Here is a 19,611-nt window from a genome sequence, read left to right as displayed (position 1 = left end):
TCTTTTTTGCATTCATTACCTGAAATTCTTACATAAAGAACTTTTCCTCATTCATTATTTGATCCTCCTGAAATATAATAGGATAAATGCTTGATTTCTCTTATGTAGGTTTATAATTTGCGTGAATTCTTTTGTGGAACAAGATGTGAAGAGAAGGCAGGCAGAGCAGTGGAGTGGAAGGAGCACTGGCCTTAGACTCAGAAAGCATCCTGACTCCATCACTTACTGCCTGTGTGACCTTGGGCAATCCCTCAGCCTCAGTTTCCTTAATTGCCAATTGGGCATACTGATCCCCAACTTCCCCAAATCTTTAGTAGACTCATTTCAAGGCCATGATCAAGCAATTCCTAGTACCAGAAGTAAAATGTATTCATTGTGGAAAATTTAGAGGATGCAGATAAACACAAAGAAGGGAATATAAGGGGCGCCTGGATGGCTAGTTGTTAAGCATCAGCCTTCAGGGGCGCCTGGGTGGCTCAGTCGTTAAGCGTCTGCCTTCGGCTCAGATCATGATCCCAGAGTCCTGGGATCGAGCCCCACATCGGGCTCCCTGCTCCGTGGGAAGCCTGCTTCTCCCTCTCCCACTCCCACTGCTTGTGTTCCCTCTCTCGCTGTGTCTCTCTCTGTCAAATAAATAAATAAAATCTTTAAAAAAAAAAAAAAAGCATCAGCCTTCAGCTCAGGTCATGATCCCAGGGTCCTGGGATCGAGCCCCGCGTCGGGCTCCTTGCTCTGCGGGAAGCCTGCTTCTCCCTCTCCTACTCCCCCTGCTTGTGTTCCCTCTCTCACTGTGTCTCTCTCTGTCAAATAAGTAAATTAAAAAATCTTTTTTTTTTAAAAGAAGGGAATATAAGCCTTGTGAAAAGCATCTAACACATGCCTGACATAAAGCAGGTACCCAGCACCGCAAGATTTATTTATTTTTTAGAGAGAATGAGAGAGAGAGAGAATGAGCCCGAGTGGCAGGAGCGCAGGGAGAGGGAGAGAATCTCAAGCTGACTCTCTGCTGAGCATGGAGCCCAACATGGGTTCCATCTCACGACCCTGAGATCAGGACCTGAGCCGAAACCAAGAGTCGGACACTTAGCCAACTGTGCCATCCAGGCGTCCCTAGCAGGTATTTTGACAACTCAGTCTTGCTTCTCAGGCTGCTCTGTGTCAATATCCTCCTGGAAGAGAGTAACTTTACTCAGGGGTGACTACAGCCTCAGCCCCAGAAAACCCCAGCAAGAGTGAGAGAGGGGGTTGCAGGGAGGGAGCAGGAGGTAGATTCCTCTGGTCTTATGTCAAGAGCTAGTAAACTGAAGTTAGGCAGCTTTGCCACAAACTTGCAGTGAGTTCCTGGGAAAGTCACTTGACCTCCTGAGCCATAGTTTCTCACCTGTAAGGTGGAGGTTGTCAAGGGCGACCTGTCAGAGTTGCTGGGAGTTGTTCGTGTGGACATGGGCGTGCCCATCTCAGTGCCAGCCTTTGGGAGCTCAGGGAATGAGTGTTAGCTGGATCTGAGTCTAGGAGCTCCCTCTCTGAGCTTCCCTTAAAAGTAAAGTCACTCACAATTGTCTCCTGTGACTGAGGGGCTCTGTGGGGCCTGGCTTGGAGCCCAGCTTTGTCACAGAGGTGCTAGGTGCGCTGGATAAGCCTCTTCCTTTCTGGAGCCTGGATTCCTCCATTTGTGAAATGGCCACATAAGGGATCCAAATCCAGATGCCCCCAGGAGCAGGCAGGCAACAAGAGAGTAAAGCGGGACGAGTTGAGACAATAGAGGGTGGTGGGGGCTGTGGCTACCTAATGAGCTTGCCTGATTTAAGAAGGGCTGCCACTCATCCTGCTGATGCTTACAAAACAGGAATGTGAGCCCAGGTTGCCAGACTTTTAAAGAAGCTGGAGGGGCTCCTGGGTGGTAAATTGGTTAGGCGTCCAACTCTTGATCTCCGCTCAGGTCTTGATCTCGGGGTCTTGATTTCAGGTCATGAGCTGGGCATGGAGCCTGTGAAAGAAAGAAAGGAAGGAAGGAAGCAAGCAAGCAAGCAAGCAAGCTAGCTAGCTGTATTTTTAATTTAAATTAAAGCAATGGCAAGTTATTTGGGTTATTCAGCAACCTGTGTGGACCAAACAAACGTAAAGTAGTGTTAAGAGCATGGGCTCTAAAGTAAGAGATGTTTGTGTGCCAGCTCTACTACTTAATAACTGTGTGTCCTTGAACAAACCATTTAGCCTCTCTGTGCCTCACTTTTCTTATCTGTAAAATGGGGATAATTATTGCACTTGCTTCACAAGATTGCTATGAGGGTTAGATGAGCAAAGATAGGACTAGGGTGAGGTTAATGAGGAATCATCTTGGGTGTAAGATTTAAGGGGGCACCAAAAAACTCAACAATCAAGTAGGGACACCTGGGTGGGTCAGTCAGTTAAGCATCTGACTTCGGCTCAGGTCATGATCACAGGGTCCTGGGATCAAGCCCCGTGTCGGGCTCCACACTCAGAGGGGATTCTGCTTCTCCCTCTCCCTCTCTCTCTCTAACAAATAAAATCTTTAAAAAATAAAATAAAAATTTTAAAAATAAATAAAAAGCCAAAAGTAGGGGTCCCTGGGTGGTTCAGTCAATTTGGCAGCCAACCCTTGGTTTTGGCTCAGGTCATGATCTCATGGGTCATAAGATAGAGCCCTAAGTCAGGCTCTGTACTCAATGGGGAGTCTGCTTGGGGAATTCTCTCCCTTTGCCCCTCCCCCCACTCTCTTTCTCTCTCTCTCTCAAATAAATAAATCCTTAAAAAGAAGTCAAAACTAATGCAATAAATATTTATAATATTTATGATGAACAAACTACTAATATTTTAAGTAAAGACAGGATCTGAACTTGCACTGCATGACTTGGTCTCACTCACTTTACCCTAATTCCAGCCCTGTGGGAGCCTGTCTTCATTTTTAAAGTGAGATGACACACAAGGAAACACCTCCAGGCCCAGTGGTTCAAGGGTAATAGAGAAAAAACATTTGACTTTGTTCACTGCCATATTCCCAGCACCTACAATGGTGCTCACACAGGGTAGGATATTAATAAATATTTGTTGAATGTCGAAAAAAAAAAGAGAGATGATACATGTCAAACCTTAGAACAGGGCATGGCACCAAGTAGGTGTTCAATAAAATAATAATGATGATCATGATTGAGAAAATAATGCCGTTGTCTGTGGGTCTTCCTCTGTCTTCAGGTCAAGGGTGAATCTAGTGTGTATTTAACACCCAGCATGGATCATTTTTTAACCACAACATGACAGAATTATCATTAATGATAATTGTGAAATAAAACAAATAATAATGGCCAGAAAACACAGCAAAAATTTCCTTTTATTGACTTCATATACACAGTCAGACCAACCAAAATTAAAAAAAATAAAAATTACAACACAAAAGGGAAAAAAGAAATGGACCAATATTTTTTAAAGTTTTTTTTTGTGTGTGTGTGTGTTTTTTTAACAAAAAGGAACATGCACACACATATGCAAGAAAAAGTGCCTCCAAAAGAGGCAACAGGGCAGGGTTCAGAGAATGATCTGCACAGAGAATGAGAGAGTTGCAGTAACTCAAGTTTTGCTCCTTCATTTTTTACAGTCACTGTACCATCATTGTTGATTTCAAATATGCTTAAATACAGGGATACGGGGACCTGAACACTCCCGAAGTGAGCTCCAATGATTCTGACCTGCTATGAACTCTCAAACTGAAGCCATATGTTGGGGGCCAATTGTGTACCCGGGGAGCTCTCCAAATTAGCTTCCACGTAGCATATATTATTTATTAAAGGTTAGGTAATATAAATGTACTAATTTGGAGCCTGCAGATATATTACATTCTTAAAACTCTTAATAATCACAGCAATTATTTAGAACTCAGACCAACAAAAAGATCTCTTCAGGAGGGAGGATTTTATCACCGACATTGTTTGGAAGTGCCAGGGCATGGGGATAGTAAAAAGCGGACCTACCCAGTTGCATTCATGTTTTTAACCTCTCCACAGACAATGCACGCCTTATGTCTCGCACAGGGAGGATCTGCCACCACCCTCACCTGATTCACCTCAGCCCCAGGCCACCAGTTTTCGATGGCTCGCTGACAATCCCAAAGGCCCTTTCAAAGCTGACACTCCACTACTTTCTAATTCTGGATCTGCAAGCTGTTTCAAGCTGCGTAACCCTGGGTAATTCAGGTAATTTCTCTAAGTCTCAGTTTCCTTGTCTGTGAAATGGGAACAATAACCCCAACCCATGCCTTATCCCTGTCAGGGCTCCATGAGGTAGTGTGGGAGAAGACTTTTTATAAAGAGGGAGGCACTGCATGTAGGTGGCAGGCCTTGGTGACAAAGGGGATGTTCCTCTGAGGTTATCTAGTTGTTCTTGCATTGAAGATCTGGGAGAGGGGACAGGGGATCCAGTGGGTGCTAGACTTCGCAAATCACTGAGTATGACTCTTTCCTTTCAGGAAAAGGCTAGCTCCTCTTGGCCCAGAGGCGGGGAGCTGATGACAATGACCCCAGTCCTCTGGGCTCTAATGTAGCCCAGCTGGATGGAGCACTTCCCTTCCAGGGGTAGGTGGCGGAGGCAGAAGCTGGGTATGAGGAAATGCTGATGCGTCTTCAGATGCATCCTGAAACTCGCTTACCTGCTTCTTTAACTGTCTATCCAAAGAGAATGGAAGTTCCTAGAGCAGGGGTTGACAAACCTTTTTTTTCCCTAAGAAAAAAACCATTTCAGGCTTTCCAGGCCATATGGTTTGTGTTGCAACTACTCCGACTCTGTTGTTGTGGTGCTAAGCAGCTCTAGACCACACGTAAACGGAGCATGGCCGTGTGCCAATAAAACTTTATTTGTGGATACTGAAATTTGAATTTCATATAATTTTCACGTGTCAGGAAATATTCTTCTTTTGATTTTTTCAATCAGTTAAAGATGTAAAGACCATTCTTAGCTCACAGGTGTACAGATTTGGCCCATGGGCCATAATTCACCCACCCCTGTCCTAGAGGGCAGAGACGCTCTCTGTCTACTCCTCTGCTCTATCCTCAGTGGCCACAGCAGTGCCTGGCACATAGCAGGTGCCCAATAATATCTACTGACGACCAACTGCTTCCTCTTTTGTCCCTCAAACTCTAATTCCTTTTCCATCCTCCCCAACTAATAGCAGCAAGCTTCTGCCTCACCCCCAGGCTCCAGGGCAGTGGGGGAGCCCTCTGGCCAGTTCTCCAGCAGTCCTGGGACTGTCCCACCTGCACACTCCTGTTCCTCCTCATCCTTTCTGATGACTCCATCTCTGGCCTCATTCTTTACCAGCCTCATGACCACAGTCATGGCAGTGCCTTTAAACCGAAGCCTCTTCTCACATCTTCATCTCACACCAATGGAGAACGCATCCAGTGAACTCTCCAAGTCCCAGCCTCCTGCCCTCCCCTCCTTTGCAGGGGGAAGATTTAGGGGAGAAGGGCTACGGTTGTTACTTGCCATTTCTCTTGAGCACCTACCATGTGCCAGGCACCACACAGGTATTTTATTGCCCGGTCTAACTTAATGCAGACACCCCTAGTTTAGAGATGCAGAAACTGAGGTTAACTAAATGCTCCGAGTCACAAAGCTAGGAGGTGGCAGAGCCTGGATTAGAGCCCAGGTTGGTGTGACTCCATTCATCAGTATGTTTGAGGGTTTGCCATATGCCAGATGTATCCAGGGATACAAGGGTAAACAAAACAGACAAGTCCTGCCTCGTGGAACTTTATTCTACTGGGAAAAACAAACAATAGCAAATAGGTAAATAGGCAGTATGATTGCTGGTGGAGAGGTGTGCCCTGAAAACAAGATAACATGTAGGTGATGTCACTGATGGGGAGCTATTTTAGATAGGGCCAGTTCTCTCTGAAGAGGTGACATTTGAGCAGAGGTGTGAATGAAGTGAGGGAGTGAACTCAGAGAGCCGGAAAAAGAATGTTCCACGTGGAGGGGACAGCAGGAGTGAAAGCCTGAGGTGGGAGCCACCTGGCGTGTCAATGAGCAGGAAGGATGCCTGCTGGCAGGAAGGCAGTGAGTGGATGATAGGAGAGGAGATGTCCCGGGCAGCAGGGAGCCGGGTCCTGTGGGGCTTTGCAGGCCCAGCAAAATCTGTGGATTTTGTTTGAAATGTGATGGAGGAGCCACAGGAGGGTTTCAAGCAGGGCAGTGATGCCACCCCAATCCCCCAGACCTGGATGGAGCAGAGGAGAGACTCCACCCCCTCACCTGTTTACTACCCACTGTCTGTACCTTGTGTACCCCGGCGCTCCCCTTCTGGGCTTGCCATGTAGTGAAGTGATTAAGAGTACTGGCTTTGAGTCTGAGAGAACGGGGTTCTCAGCCCAGCTGCACTCCTTACCAGCTGTCTGACCACGGGCTATCTTGGCCCTTTATGAGCCTCAGTTTTCTCATCTGAAAAATGGGGACAATGATTTCTATCTCATGGTGGTGTTGGGAAGATTTGATGAGCTCTTGTTTGTAAAGAGCTCCAAGCAGGCCATATTGTATTCTCTCAATAAGCCTCCATAGTTGGTGATTATTATTTAAATACTTACCAAGCTCTGTCCTTTTGTAATCACTTGTGAAAGACGACTGGACTGCCATTACGATGATCCCTCTCATTGTGTTCCACCTGCTGCCAGGAGACCCTCTTCTACTGAAAGGCTAAGAAAGAGTAATGACAGACCCTCTCCCTGAGGCAATGCCCTGTGCTCTTGAACATTACAACAAGCACATGCCCAGGCTGCATTAGAGAGACCCAAAACCCAGCCCTCAGCCCCTGTCAGTTCAGCCCCCCTGCTCCATGCCAGAAAAATCTCTTCAACAGGATACAAAATAATAACCTCACTTGTGTCCAGCAAAGCCCTTTCATGAGTCATTCATTTAACAAACACCTCAAGTGACTGCCCAGAACAGCCTGTTCTAACCCCATTATTATTATTATTATTATTATTATTATTATTATTATTATTATTAGCTAACATTTATCCACTACTCAGAGCACAGAATTTCAGAGCATGGGGTTAGACTGCCCGGGTCTGAGTCCTGAATTTACCATTTCATACCTAGATGATGCTGGAATATCACTTAGCCTCTTTAAGCACCTACTAGGTGCCAGGCAGTATGTCAGGTGCCAGGAAGACAATGAAGAACCAAGATGCGACCCCTACCCCCTCAGAGCTTACTGTCTAATTGAAGAGCCAGGTGTTAATCAAATAATCACATAGGGCGCCTGGGTGGCTCAGTTGGTTAAGCGACTGCCTTCGGCTCAGGTCGTGATCCTGGAGTCCTGGGATCGAGTCCCGCATCGGGCTCCCTGCTCAGCGGGGAGTCTGCTTCTCCCTCTGACCCTCCTCCCTCTCATGCTCTCTGTCTCTCATTCTCTCTGTCTCAAATAAATAAATAAAATCTTAAAAAAAAAAATCAAATAATCACATAAACACACAGAAAGGTACAATCGTGAGAAGTATCCATTGCTATGAGTTTGTATAACCAGGGGGTAAAGGAAGATGTCCTGGAGGAAGTGATTGTGGAGATAAGCTGGTTTGAGGAAGAGGGCAGACAGTTTCAAGTACGAGGAGCGGCATGTTCAAAGGCCCTGTGGCAGAACCAAAGGAAAGTCAGTGTGGCTGGAGTCTAGAGGGAAAGGGGGAAAATTGTAAGCTGATCCTATAGCAGGGTCACTGCCGTGTAGGCGATGGTTTGGTCTCCATAGCTCTCTGTTGAGTGACGGCTGTCACTACAACGTAGATAGGCAAGCTGACCGGCCCAAGCTGCTGGGGCTGGGCCCTGGTGTCCTCTGGGCTTCCTTTTTCCAGCATGACCCACCACTGTCCTTCCAATACCTTTGGGAGAGGGGACATAGGAAGGGAAGCTTATTCATAGGAAAGCACAGTCACTACTTAGTCCTTAAGTGGAGATGATGCACTTGATAGGGAACCTTTTCCTATAAGAAGGGAAAGGAAGAGGGCCAGGGGCCCCAGGAAAGGGGCAGACTGAAGACAAAATTACTCCTGTTTTCCTCTCACTTCCTCTACTCCTGACCATCTACCCCACCTCCCTCACCCAGTCTTTTGCCCTAATGCTCTGGGGTCTCTTCCTGTCTCACTTCAGTCCAGCTTGCAGTCAGATATTTGGCACCTGTGTGCCATCTCTTCTATATCCAAAGTAGGATCACTAGATTTAGCAAATCAAAATACAGGATGCCCAGTTAAATTTGAATTTCAGATAGACAGCAACAGTTTTTTAGTGCAAGTAAGTCCACATATTACAATGCTAGCCCTGAGAAGCAGGGGCCGGGACACTGCAAACTGGTTCCAGGCAACTGAACTGGCCCATACTAACACGAATGTTAATAATGGCTGCCCCCTCTGGTCTGAGCTGCTTCTGGTGTAGACCCCACCCATTCTCATCAGGGTGGTGGAGAGTGAGTGAACAAGAGAACAGAGTCTGACCACATTGCCAGGGTGGTCTCTCAGCTCGACCATTTTCCAAGCTGTGTAACTCAGAGAGACCCAGAGAATGGGATGCTTACTTTCTCTGTCCTCAGTTTCCTCATCTGTTCACTGGAGATAGTAAGAGCACCTACCTCATAATGTTGTGAGGATTAAATGAGTTTATACAGGCAAAGTGCTTAGAACAGTGCTGGTCCATAGTAAGGACTGGGTGTTCATTGGCTGTAATTATCTATGTAATCACACCAGACTGAACGTAAACTCCGTGAGAGCAGGGACTTGGTTTTGTTCATTGCTCTATCCTCAGGATTTAGACACAGTCCCGGTATACGATATATGCTCAGGAAGAGGGCCTGTCATGTAATATACAGGCATAAATGTTTATTGAATTAAAATGAATGTAGGGGCACCCAGGTGGCTCAGTCGGTTGCACGGCCGATTCTTGATTTCGGCTCTGATCATGGTCCTCCGGGTCCTGGGATCAAGCCCTGCATTGGGCTCTGTGCTCAGCGGGGAGTCTGCTTGGGGATTCTCTCCCTCTCCCTGTGCCCCTCCCCCTGCTCACACTCTCTCTCAAATAAATAAATAAATCTTTAAAAAATAATCAAATAAAATGAATATTGCGCTCAGTATATACCTAAAAGATTTGGATTCTAATTCTTCACAGATAAAGAAACTGTGGTTTAGAGATAGAAAGCAAGTTAATTTTCCAATGTTAAGGAGGTAATAGAGCTAAGATTTGTTGGGTTCTGGAGCACCCGGCTGGCTCAGTCCATAGAGCATACAAGTCTTGATTTTGGGGTTGTGAGTTTGAGCCCCATGCTGTGCACAGAGCCTGCTTCAAAAAAATTTTGTTGGGGGGCGCCTGGGTGGCTCAGTGGGTTAAACATCATATTCTTGGTTTGGCTCAGGTCATGATCTCAGGGTTGTGGGATCAAGCCCTGAGGAGGGCTCTGAGCTAAAGCGGTGAGTCTGCTTGAGTCTCTCTCCCTCTGCCTACCCCCCATAAATAAATAAATAAATAAATCTTTAAAATTTTTTTTGTTGGATTCCAGTCTTTTCCACTGAAAACTCAATTCACTTGCTACCCTAGGAAAGTTGTGGAATAAGGGGAGCATCTAAATTTAGGAGAAATCCTCATACACTTTGATTTCTTAAAAGTCCTAATCTGTTCTTGACCAGCTGTGTGACCTTGGATAAATCATCTCATCCTTGTGAGGCTGTTCTTTGATTTGTAAACTAGGTGGTGGTAGGAATTCAAAGAAATCACAGGTTGATGGAGCTGGTTCACAGAAGGTTTTTGATAAAAAATCCTCTCCATCCCCCCTGCCTTAAGATTTATTTATTCATTTTAGAGAGTGGGGGAGGGGTATAAAGAGGGGCGTGGGAGTCTTACCCGAGGCAGGACTCAATGTCACAACTCTGAGATCACAACCTGAGCCAAAACCGCGTCCCATGCTTAACCCCCTGCGCCACCCAGGCACTCCAACCATACCCCTGCCTTAGAACAGCTTTGCAAATAACTGGCCATTCTTCCCCACCCATGAAACCTGCAACCCCATCCCTCCACTCCTCCACCTGTGAATAAATCTCACCACACCTGGACCCCTAACACCTCTTTAGATGGAGGCTGAATCTCTTTTCCCTGGCCTTTTACTCCACGGGCAGCCCAAGTGTCCCTCAACCCTGGGAGTCACAAACATAAATCAACCCAGGGCTGGGCCTGAAGTTGGAGAGATTCTGGGGAGGCATGGTTGAATGGGGCCCCCTCAAGGACAGATTACCAAAAAATGTGTATTAAGAAATCACTCTGGGGGCGCTGTAGGTACGGATGGTCGCAACAGAAGAATAGGAACGTACCTGGAGCTGGGGCGCTAAGATCCCCGGGGATCTCTAGGGCTTCGGGAGGTGAGGGCCTGAGGGGCGTGGGGCCCAGGTTCCTTTCAAGCCTCTGCCTGGGTCAGGCCCGGGATATTCGGTGTGAGTGCTTGCCTGGGGGCGGGGGGTGAGGCGGCCGGACGAGGGCTAGGTGAACAGGGGCTCCCTCCCGCAGGAGGAAGAAGGAGTATCTGGGGCGTGATTCCACACGAGCTGATGAGGGGAAAGCGACAACCCCGGCGTGGTCCGCACAGGGAGGACCAGGTTTGGGAGGGAGGAGCCGGGAAGGCCTCTTCCAAGCAGGGCAGAGCACCCGCCAGGGGCTCGCGGCGGAGGCGGGGCCAGCCCTCCCGCGCGCCGGGGGCGGGGGTCCGCTCCGGGAAAGCCGTGCCGCGGGGGCTGGGGCGGGGCTTAGGCGGTCCCGCCCCTCGCGCAGGTAGCCAATGGGCGCGGCGGCGCCGGGTGACGGAGGGAGCCGAAGTGCGAGTGCCGCGGCGGCAGCGGCGGCGGACGGCCCAGCCCGAGCGCGGGGGTCTCGCGTGGGGCGGGGAGGGCGCGGGGGCGCAGAGCCGGGGACCCCGGGACCCGGGAGGCGGCGCGGCACGGGCCGCCGGAGGAGAGCGGGCGGCCCGGCGGCGGCGCGATGCCGCTCGCCCAGCTCAAGGAGCCCTGGCCGCTCATGGAGCTGGTGCCGCTGGACCCGGAGGTGAGTGAGCGGGGCGGGGGACGGGCGCCGGCGGCCGGCGAGCCTGGGTCCCCACGGGGGCGGGGCGGCTCGTGGCGCCGCTGCAGCCTGGAGGGCGCCCTCGAGGGCGCGAGTGCACTCCGATCTCTTGCCCTTCTTCGGCTCCACCCCCCCCATGCCCCGGGTGTGTGTGTATGTGTGTGTGTGCGCGAGGGACAGTTCCGCCAAGCGCCCAGAACCCCCTTAGCCCGGAGAGGGGATCCCGCGGGGCCCTGAGATCTGGCCCTCCTCACCCCACACAACTAGGACCTGTACCGGGAGCTGTCGGAGCTTCCTCTATCAGCGCAGACGGGCAGGGCTGAGGTGCCAGGAGACAAGCGTCATGGGAACCCCACGTCTCCTTGATGCCTCCCAGCGCCCTACCCCGAGAGCTCCCCGCTTCTCCGCTGCTGACCCTAGCAGGGTTACCCCTCTTGACCCTTGGCAGTTGTGGAATATGGGGTGACACCACCTGTCTAGGGCTGAAGCTCTTGGTTTTCTTTGCCCCAAGGCTAGGGCCAGAGGATACCTGTGTCCCCCACCCCAGGCTGTGGAGAAGACAGTGGGGAAAAGCCCTTAGACCTTGTGCAGATTATTCCCGGAGACAGGGAGGACCTTGGTGCCTGCCTTCTTTCTTGTGAGCCCTCCCAGAGGAAGGGCTGGGCCCCTGGGGCACTTAGCCTCTGTCACCCAGCCTCTCCCAGAGGCAGCTCCGGCCCTCCTCTGAAGATTCTGTGGTGCCAAGCCCTAGGATGCAGAAGGCCAGCTCTTCCTGAGCCCTTTGACACCCAGGGTCAAGGTCAAGGCCCTGAACCAGCAGATTAAGAAAACTTTTCCCTTGGCCTCATGCTGGGAAGGAGGCAGGTGAAACTCCATTTCCAGAGGGGATGTGGGGGGTATACTGGGAGGGTGTGAAGACCTCAGTGAGCCCGGGAGCCAAGGTGATTTTCTCCTGGCTTTGGTCCCTAGCCCCTGCCTAGCTCCCCTCCTCTGCCTCCTCTTACCTGGGGCAACCACCAAGTACCCACCAAGTACCCTGCCTCTCAGGGCCACAGGTTGTGATTAGAGTGAGGACCCTAGGTCCCCAGCACCCAGGGTGTGCTACCCCTTTAAAGGGATGGTCATAGCTGACACTGGCTATTGGAGGGTGGGCGCGGCAGGATTAGGTAACCAACCTGAAGGTGCAATTTGGAGTAAATTGCTCTGGGATCCCTGCCATGGGGTTTTTACAAGCCCTGCATGACTCTCGGAGGTTCTCTCTCGCTGACTCACTCTCTGAGGTGAGGAACACTGCCCTCTGCAGTAGCCCCCCCTGAGAGGCCTGGGGCATAAGGGCCTGGTTGGGGGGGCGCTCAAAGGTGGATTCCTTTGCCCTGGCATGCCCCTGTGACTTAGGCCTCCCTAGAGGAAGGTAGGCTGGGAAGAACTTAACCCAGGGACTCACCTTGGGTTATACTCATAGGAAGGGCAGACACCCAGGAGCTTGATTCCCAGTGCAGGGCACTACTTCCTGCTTCCCTTTGGGGAATCCTGGGGCAGGGGACCAGGTTTGAATAGGAAACTCAACTCAGGGGGCGCCTGGATGGCTCAGTTGGTTAAGCAACTGCCTTCAGCTCAGGTCATGATCCTGGAGTCCCGGGATCGAGTCCCACATCGGGCTCCCTGCTCAGCGGGGAGTCTGCTTCCCCCTCTGACCCTCCTCCCTCTCATGCTCTCTCTCTCTCAAATAAATAAAATCTAAAAAAAAAAAAAAAAAAGGAAACTCAACTCAGTTTTGAGTACAACTGCATCTGAGTTCCGTGAGAGGAGATTAGTGTATTTCCTAGGACTGGGGACATTGTGATTTCTCAGAGCTTCAGCTTGGAAACACTGTGTGACCCTCAGCCGGCCCTTAGCCTCTCTGCACCTCTGTTCCTCCAGTGGCCAGTGCTGAGTCCTAGCTTAATGCTTCCTGGGCCTGAGAGGTGCAGGGCCCTGGGCAGTGCTGCCTTTTCTCCCCCTCCCCCACTCCATGGGCGTGCCAGGCGACTGGGTGTTATTGTTTGGGTAATAGGAGCCATGGGGCAGCCAGGGCGCCAGTTGGGCTGCTCTCAGTGGAGAACAGGGCCTTGCTGTTCTTAGCCCAGGTGATATGTAAGCGATATAGTAGCCTGACCCTCAGGTACAGGAGCTGTCACGGGCTCCTGGCTGGGAAGGAGGCAGGCAAGGGGCTGCTGGGGGCATTTGGCAGAGGCCTGGGACCTGGACAGCTCTGCCCTCCTCATGACACTGCCGAAAATGGGCTGCTGGGAGGCAGGGCCTGGCCCAGGTGGCGGTGTGGGTGAGGATTCTGCCTGGGCCTTCCCTGGCCCTGCTGGAAGCAGGAACCTTCTCAGGGGGCCCAGCCCTGCCATGTACAGAGCTTCACTGTGTGCCCCCGGCCCTGCTTCACCACTGTTACCTCCTTAAAATAAAATAATTCTCCAAACAGCTTCTCAAAGTAGGGATTATTGGGGCGCCTGGCTGGCTCAGTCAGTAGAGCATGCAACTCTTGATCTCAGGGTTGTGAATTCAAGCCCCATGTTAGGTGAGGAGCCTCTTCTTAAAAAAAAAAAAAAAGGGATTATTACCACCAGTTTCGGATGAAACAGCTGAACTCAGAGAGGAGAACTGGCGTATGAATTACTGTCAGAGTCAGGATGGGAGTCCAGATCTCCCACTGTCTTCCAACAAGTTGGGGGGTAGGGCTCAAGGATGGGAAAGGGCTGGGATCAAACTGGCCCAGGTGGAAGGTACTCCAGGAGAGGCAGCTCCGGATGTTGGCTGAGTCTGCTTGTCCCACAGGGCCTCTGTCCAGCCTTTTCGAAGGGCCGGTGGTGCCAGCCAGCCCTGGCACCTGGCCCCCAGCCTCTAACAGTGTGCAGGGCTGCCAGTGCTGGGCTCTGACCCCAGCTCCTGGGGCTGCTTCCTGCCCGTGGGGCACGTGCTGTCTTTGTCCATCTGCTGCCTGGCTTCTCCAGACGCTGCCCTGAGCCCTGCTTCTCAAGACAGAGCTGCTTGGGCGGGAAGGAAGAATGCCTTTTGGAATCCATCTCTGACCTCTGGGGATGGGGCACAGTGGTCTGGGGGCCCTAGGCAGCTGTCCTAGGAGCGGTGCTCTCTGAAGAAGAGCGGGGAGAGTGGGAGAGGCCAGAGGGCCCTTCCTGTACCAGACTTCTTATTTTATTTTATCTTAATTTTTTTTTAGAGATTTTATTTATTTATTTATTTGACAGAGAGAGAGACAGCGAGAGAGGGAACACAAGCAGGGGGAGTGGGAGAGGGAGAAGCAGGCTTCCCGCCGAGCAGGGAGCCTGATGTGGGACTCGATCCCAGGATCCTGGGATCATGACCTGAGCCGAAGGCAGACGCTTAACGACTGAGCCACTCAGGCGCCCCTGTACCAGACTTTTTAGACAAGGTCTTTGACTTGGGATTCTGCAAGGTCAGCATCATTGTCCCCTTTCATTCATTCATTTATTCATTCATTCAGCAAATATTTATTGAGTACTTATCATGTGACAAGTACTATGCCAAGCAACAGGGCAGCTGTGAACAAGACAGACCTGGCCTCATGACACAGATGAGGCAACCGAGGGTCAGAGGAGTGATGTGACAGACCCAAGGTCAGAGCGAGTGGCCGGCAGAGCTGGGATTAGCGGCTCTGTCTTTGTGGCTGCAGAACTGTGTTCTTTCCACCTGCCTGTGCAGTCAGGCCAGAGGGGCACATGGACCCTGTCTTCCCAGGACCCTGGCTCTAAGGGGGATGCTCGCCTGTGGTCTCTGTGCTCCCAGTCCTTTCTCCAGGGCTGCCCATCCCCTTCTAGAAACGTCGTGCATCAGCTCTTACAGGCAAAGGGTTTCATGAGGATGGTACCCAGGCCAGAGACCCTAGGACCGGAGGCAGCCAAACAAGACCTGTGGGGTCCCCTGAATCGTCCAGATATTATTGCTCAGTAAGCCCACACCTCTGGGTGCATCCGAGCCCTCCTCCCCTCCCTCACTGGGGATTTAGGCTTGCAGCCATGTGACTTTGGGTTATGGCCCCATGTCCATCACCTGCTGGCTGAGGGACCTCAGGTAAGTCCCTTAACTCCGAGCCTCGTCTGAAAAATAGGAGTCCTAGTAGCTGCTCTGGTCTTCTTGTTCTCTCTGCTGAGCTGAGCTTTCATGTGACCAACTATGTGCCCGACCCTGAGCTGGGTGCTAGGGAAATGGTGACGGACAAGCCATGGCTTCTTCCTAAGTTAACCTATGGTTTGCTCGGTGCCATTGGGGCCCAGAGGAGGGAGGAAAGGACTTGAGGCTTTGTGAACAGAGGAGAGGACACTGGGAGTGAGTGCTGAAAGAAGGCCAGGCATTTGCCAAAGTGACAAGGCAGGAAGGGTTTTCTTGGTAGAAGGAGCCACCATACAGATGCTTGGGGATATGGAACAAGCTGGTCTGCCCAGGGTCCCAGGTCATTCGGTTAAAGCTCAAGAATAAGACCCAGTAATAATAATGGCTATTGTTTGTGGACTGGTTATGTGCTAGGGCTAGGTATTTATAGGTGCTATTTTGTTTGCTTCTTGTAGCCACCCAATGAGATACATTACTTTCATCTCCCATTTCACAGATGAGGAAACTGAAGCCCTGAGAAATGAAGTAACCTCAGGGTCATGCAGTGGTAGAAGCCAGAATCTGAACCCAGAAGGTCAGGTTCTAGAACCCACATACTTAATCACCTGTGTTGGGCAGTTGGGGACTGAGCTGGGACTTTATTCCGCAGGCAGTGGAAGCCATGGCAGGGTTTGAGGCCTGGTCCATTGAAGGTTCTCAATCAGGAGAGTGTGAGCTAGAGAGTTGATTGCTCACTGCAAGGATCCCAGTTGAGTTTGAGGAAGGATGGGGGTTTGGAATGAGGAGGGCAGGGAGGGGGGCTGGTATGCAAGAAGGCCGTTATGACCATTTGAGGGAATTATAGCAAGAGTCTAGAATGCTGGGTGAACTCAATACATAAATGCATCATGGCCCCCACTCCCGACTCCCCGGCCCTGATCAACCCAGCCCTCCCCCAGGTTGCTGAGAGATGACAGAATGTATGTGTGTGTGCATGTGGAGGGGCCTGCAGAAAGCGGCCCCTGGGGATGATTAGGGGCATTAAAGGGGCTCAGGGGGCAGGATGTTCTGCAAGCAGCAGGGAGGAGCTGCTCCAGGGACAGGGAGATTATGTAACGGGCAGAGCACAGCTGTGCCTGCTTCTGCCAGGCAAAGCCACAGCGGCCCTGTGGACCCAGCCCCTGGCTCCAAAGTCCTGGCCTGCCCTAGGCTGGGTCTCACTACCGGTGGGAGCCTCCGGCTGCCCCACCACACTCTTGCTGTGCCAGGAGGGGCGGGGACGGCTCCTTCCTTGCTTCCCCAGGCCTGGTTACTCACCTCCTATCACGCAGGAAAGGGATGGGCTGGGGTTGGTATACCCCTGAGGGCGAAGTCCAGGGGCTGGAAGAAGCAGGACTGCCTAGAAATGGGCCCCAGTGGCCGCCTCTCTACAGGTAGTTCCCATGCTGAGGTGTGGGCTGCTCTTCAGCAGACCTTTTTTTTGGGCACCTCCTGGGTGTCGGAGACCGGATTTTGAATCCCCACTTACCAGTCATGTGACCTCAGGTGCGCCCTCACTATGCTCCTCTGAACCTCAGTTTCTTCGTCTGCCAGATGGGGTCAGGACCTACCTCCCAGGTCAGGAGGATTTAATGGTGCCACAGGTGTGAGGCATCGAGCCCAGTGCCTGGCATGTGGCAGGGGCTTGGAAGAGAGCAGCTGTTAGTGCCAAGGCCTAATCTCTGTCCCCCCCTCTACTAGGAAGGGTACTCTGTGTACATAGTCCCTGCTGTGTGGCCAGTGGCGCAGGGAAGGAATGCAGGGGCGCAGTGTGGCGGCCGTGGTTCTGCCTGGCAGGGGCCGGGGAGGAGTCCCAGAATGGGGCAAGGACAGGGCAGCCACCAGTTCCAGGCTGGACACTTGCACAAACTTGGTCTCCTTATATCCCTGCAGTAATTCTGGGAGGTGGAGTAACTAGCCCCATGTTACAGATCAGGAGACTGAGGCCTCTTTGCAGTTGGTTCTTTTGCACAGAGTCACAGTTTATCTCCAGCAGAGCTGGGAGCCACACATGCCCTTTCCTTCTCTCTGGGAGGAGGTGACATATGAGCTCAGTCTTCAAAGATGAGGGGTTTGCTAGGCAGAGGGCGCGAGGGAGGGAGGAGTGGGACATGCTGGCGAGGGGCTGCTGTGGGAGGCCTGACACCTGCGCCCCCCAGTGAAAGTGGAGGTAGAGGGCCCTGGCCTACATGGCCTCCCTAGCTATCTGGGGGAAGCCTCATGGGGTGGGGGCAGGGGGCGTTCTGGTGGGTCTGTTTTTGCACTCTCCCACCCTCGTAAGTTCTGGTTAAATTCCCCAATCTCCCTTCTCTTTTCCAGAATGGACAGGCCTCAGGGGAAGAAGCTGGACTGCAGCCGTCCAAGGTGAGGACTAAGGCAAGCACCCTGAGCAGGGGACCGTTTGCATGGTTGTGGAGGAGGAGGGAGGCCCACCCCCTCTCTGGTCCCACCGAATCCTCGAGGTGACCCTGTGCACAGAGATCACTTGCTCCAACTTTCCTATTTCTTTCTTTCTTTTTTAAGATTTTGTTTTATTTAGTTATTTTTAAAAGATTTTATTTATTTATTTGAGAGAGAGAGATGTGCGCGCTGATGCGGGGCTCGATCACAGGACCCTGAGATCACAACCGGAGCCGAAGTCAGCCACTTAACTGGCTGAGCCACCGGGGCGCCCCTAAAGATTTTATTAAGTAATCTCACACCCAGCATGGGGCTTGAACTTATATCCCTGAGATCAGGAGTCTCACACTCTACCCACCGAGCCAGCCAAGCGCCCCTCAACCTTCCTATTTCTCAGGTGAGGGGACTGAGGCCCAGAGAGGGTCAGGAGCAGAATCCAGGCTAGAACTCTGGCTCCTCCTCACCCAGGCCACTTCCTTGGTTTATTTCCCCATGGCAGCTGGGCTGGCTGTAAGGAAAGGGCTGAAGGGGTGATGGGAGAGGCTCAGGTCAGCTGGGCATGATGAGGGCCTAGAATCTTCTGGGTATATGGTGCTGGTACATGAAGGGAGGGCACCTGGTGGCCCCCCAAGTCTAACCATGGCCCAGTGCTCGGCATGTGGCACCCTGGCCGTTTCTCTGGGTTCCCACCTCCCAGCCCTGGGTGCTTCCCTCCCCCCTACTGTCTTTGCTTCCCCCGGGCGCCTCCCTTTAGCCCATCAGTCCCTGTCTCTGGTTTTATGTGTGGACAAAAGCACCAGGGGCTGGGTGGCAGTTGTGTGACCTTGGGTGGATCCCTTGTTCCTTCTGGGCCTGGGCTTTCTCATCTCTCTGTTGGGAAAGAGCACACCCAGTTTTCAGGAGCTGTCAGGCCCCAGAGCTGCTGGCTGTGGGGGGCTCGGGAAGCAGCCGAGGAAGGACGGAGCGTGGGTTCTGACAGTAGGTGGCGGACCTGCGTTCACGTCCTGGCTCCACCCTCACTATTTGGCCAGAGGTGTTCTTGCTTTTGAGTCTCAGTTTCCTCATCTGTAAACTGGGAACAACGGTACCTGAGTCACGGGAGTGGTGGCAAGGACAGATGGGGTAGTAACTGCCTAGCGCACGGTGACTTGAGCACCAGCCGCGCGGGTACCCCAGTGTCTTGCTCCACTTCCATGCCCTCCAGGGGCCACACCCTCTAGACCTGGGTCAGCCTGGGCACCAGACTTGCCATAAGCTTGACCTTTATTTTTTTTTATTTTTTATTTTTTTTAAGATTTTATTTATTTATTTGAGAGAGAGAGACAGAGAGAGAGCATGAGAGGGGGGAGGGTCGGGAGGGTCAGAGGGAGAAGCAGACTCCCTGCCGAGCAGGGAGCCCGATGCGGGACTCGATCCTGGGACTCCAGGATTATGACCTGAGCCGAAGGCAGTCGCTCAACCAACTGAGCCACCCAGGCGCCCAAGCTTGACCTTTAAAATAGACCTGGGGCTGGTCCCGATGTTTGCCTTGTCTCAGCCTCCTAAGAGAAGGGAGCTGAGCTGCCTGGGGTAGGGCAGGTGAGATAAGTAGGCTGCTACCCCTCCTCTGCTGGTTACTGTGGCCACCGTGGCCAACAGCGGCCAGACCAAGTGGCAGAGACCAGGTCCCTTGTCTGGAGAATCTCCTTCCACAAAGTAGCTGCTTCTAGTTGCCTCGTCACAAAACGAAGGGATTCAAGGAACAGCCAGAATGTTCAGATCTTGGGGCTCAAGTTCTGGGGGTTGCAGAGGAGCTTGCAGCTTTGTGGGGGCAGGTGGTAAGCTACCTCAGGAGCTAGAGGGGCTTGTTGGGAGAGGGCAGGCGCTTACTCGGGTGGGTAACCTACATTTGATCTCAAGCCTATGGCCCCTGCTCTCGAGCAGAAGACCCTGGGATGGGAAGGGAGACAAGGCTGGAGATGG

The 19,611-nt window shown here is 51.9% G+C and overlaps 1 protein-coding gene across 1 annotated transcript in view; it reads left to right on the top strand.

Annotated features, from left to right (window-relative positions):
• The first annotated feature begins 10,955 nt into the window (after nucleotides 1-10,955).
• RPS6KA1 (ribosomal protein S6 kinase A1) overlaps nucleotides 10,956-19,611 on the top strand; it is a 38,490-nt gene continuing 29,834 nt past the window's right edge. The window contains exons 1-2 of the mRNA XM_035019404.1: nucleotides 10,956-11,076; nucleotides 17,569-17,613. Of these exons, the coding sequence (XP_034875295.1) occupies nucleotides 11,014-11,076; nucleotides 17,569-17,613 (108 nt within the window). The 5' untranslated portion in view covers nucleotides 10,956-11,013. The remainder of the gene's footprint in view (nucleotides 11,077-17,568; nucleotides 17,614-19,611) is intronic.

The sequence above is a fragment of the Mirounga leonina genome, unplaced genomic scaffold, assembly GCF_011800145.1.
Source record: "Mirounga leonina isolate KUSES-001 unplaced genomic scaffold, KU_Mleo_1.0 Mir_173, whole genome shotgun sequence".
In the NCBI taxonomy this organism is placed as follows: Eukaryota; Metazoa; Chordata; class Mammalia; order Carnivora; family Phocidae; genus Mirounga; species Mirounga leonina.
Note: the sequence above shows the minus strand (reverse complement) of the source record. Positions and strands in the feature narration are given on the sequence as shown.